The sequence below is a fragment of the Austrofundulus limnaeus genome, unplaced genomic scaffold (genome assembly GCF_001266775.1).
Source record: "Austrofundulus limnaeus strain Quisiro unplaced genomic scaffold, Austrofundulus_limnaeus-1.0 Scaffold89, whole genome shotgun sequence".
In the NCBI taxonomy this organism is placed as follows: Eukaryota; Metazoa; Chordata; class Actinopteri; order Cyprinodontiformes; family Rivulidae; genus Austrofundulus; species Austrofundulus limnaeus.
The window spans coordinates 1,625,170-1,626,782 of NW_013952491.1; the positions used below are offsets into that span (position 1 = coordinate 1,625,170).

Here is a 1,613-nt window from a genome sequence, read left to right on the forward strand (position 1 = left end):
GTGTATAATTAAGTCCTGCATGTCCAAATCTCAACTTTGTTATCACTCTTTCTTCTTTTCAGCTCTCGTTTCTCCTACCACCCTTTGGATCTTATAAAACCACCTCCTTTTGTTATCTCTCTCCATCTCTTCTGCCACTCTTTCTTTAATTATGCTTCTTGCTTCAGTTTTACTTGTCTTAATTATAATGTTAATGTTACTTTGAACTGCTTTCTTTGCCGTTTTATCTGCTTTTTCATTTCCTCTTACCCCTATATGTGCTGGAGTATCGTCTCACAAGCTCATCGTTTATGTGACTTCAAAATATCAACACATTTTTAACTTTAAATCTAGTTTGGCGGTAACTGTTTCAAGTCAGGTGGCGTAGATAAACCCCATTTAAAGAATACTCAGAATAAAAATGTAAGAGCAGCAAACACTTAAAAAGCTTGTAATAAAAGAGATGATAAAAATAACACTATCTTCACAATATTATTTTATTTTTTATAGTATTTATTATTATGATTATATTGCTAACTACAACTTGGTTACAAAAATAAGTAAATTATTCTATCAGCAGTTAGAAAGTTAGGGATATGAGTTCATATTAAGATCTGCAAAATCAAACAAAAATTTTCTGTAGAATTCAGCATTCAGTTTACTAATTAAATGATAATGTTTTAGACACACTGGCTGATACTGATCTCAGGTGCTATTAAAACAGAACAATGTAAAATAAAAGAACAAATGTTTTTATGGCAAATAAACTTTATTCCATCTGCATTTTATCCCTCTTTTGAACCAATCCTTCTCTGTCAGCTGCCGTTGTCCTTTCTCTGAAACACAAATTCAGACAGTTTGGTGGACGAGCAGTGAAGGGGGCGGGTCTTCAAGCTGGGAGTGGGAGGGACTACGATGCATTTAAAAAAGCTGAAAAAAGCTGAATTCCTACTGAATTATTTACAGTCAGTTATAAAATAGGACTAAAAACTATACTTCATACTTTTTGACATTACATAATGTAAAACAGTCTGATCTATATGTGACATATCAGGAATGTTTAAAAATTTACAAAATACACAGAACAGTAACTGACATCTGAGATTGTATTTTCTCACTACATAAACTATTAAATAAACATTGGAACTGTTTGTGTTCAGTTCTGTGTGACCTCATGTGGATCTTTAGGAGCTGCTGTGTTTTTTTTTTTACAGCTGAACACTTTTCTCCTGTGTGAATACTCATGTGGGAGTTTACGTTTTACTTTCGGCTAAATCTTTGTCCACAAACATCACAGGGAAACTGTTTGTCTTCAGTGTGGATTGTCATGTGGGCGTTTAAACTCGTCTTAAGGCTAAAACTTTGTCCACAAACATCACAAGAAAATGGGTTGTCTCGTGTGTGGATTTTCGTGTGCGAGTTAAAACTTGACTTTTGTCTAAAACTTTGCCCACAAACATCACAAGGAAAAGGTTTGTCTCCAGTGTGGATTCTCATGTGGGAGTCTTTATTTGACTTTCGGCTGAATCTTTGTCCACAAACGTCACACAGAAATGGTTTGTCCCCTGTGTGGATTCTCATGTGGGAGTTTAAACTCGCCTTTTGGCCAAATCTTTGTCCACAAACATCACAAG

General features: G+C 34.8%; 1 protein-coding gene across 1 annotated transcript in view; it reads right to left on the reverse strand.

Annotated features, from left to right (window-relative positions):
* Window positions 1-729: 729 nt before the first annotated feature.
* Window positions 730-1,613, reverse strand: part of LOC106520232 (zinc finger protein 260) — a gene marked incomplete in the record, with an annotated part of 6,264 nt that continues 5,380 nt past the window's right edge. Inside the window, 1 exon segment of the mRNA XM_014012204.1 lies at window positions 730-1,253. Coding sequence (XP_013867658.1) covers window positions 1,240-1,253 — 14 coding nt within the window.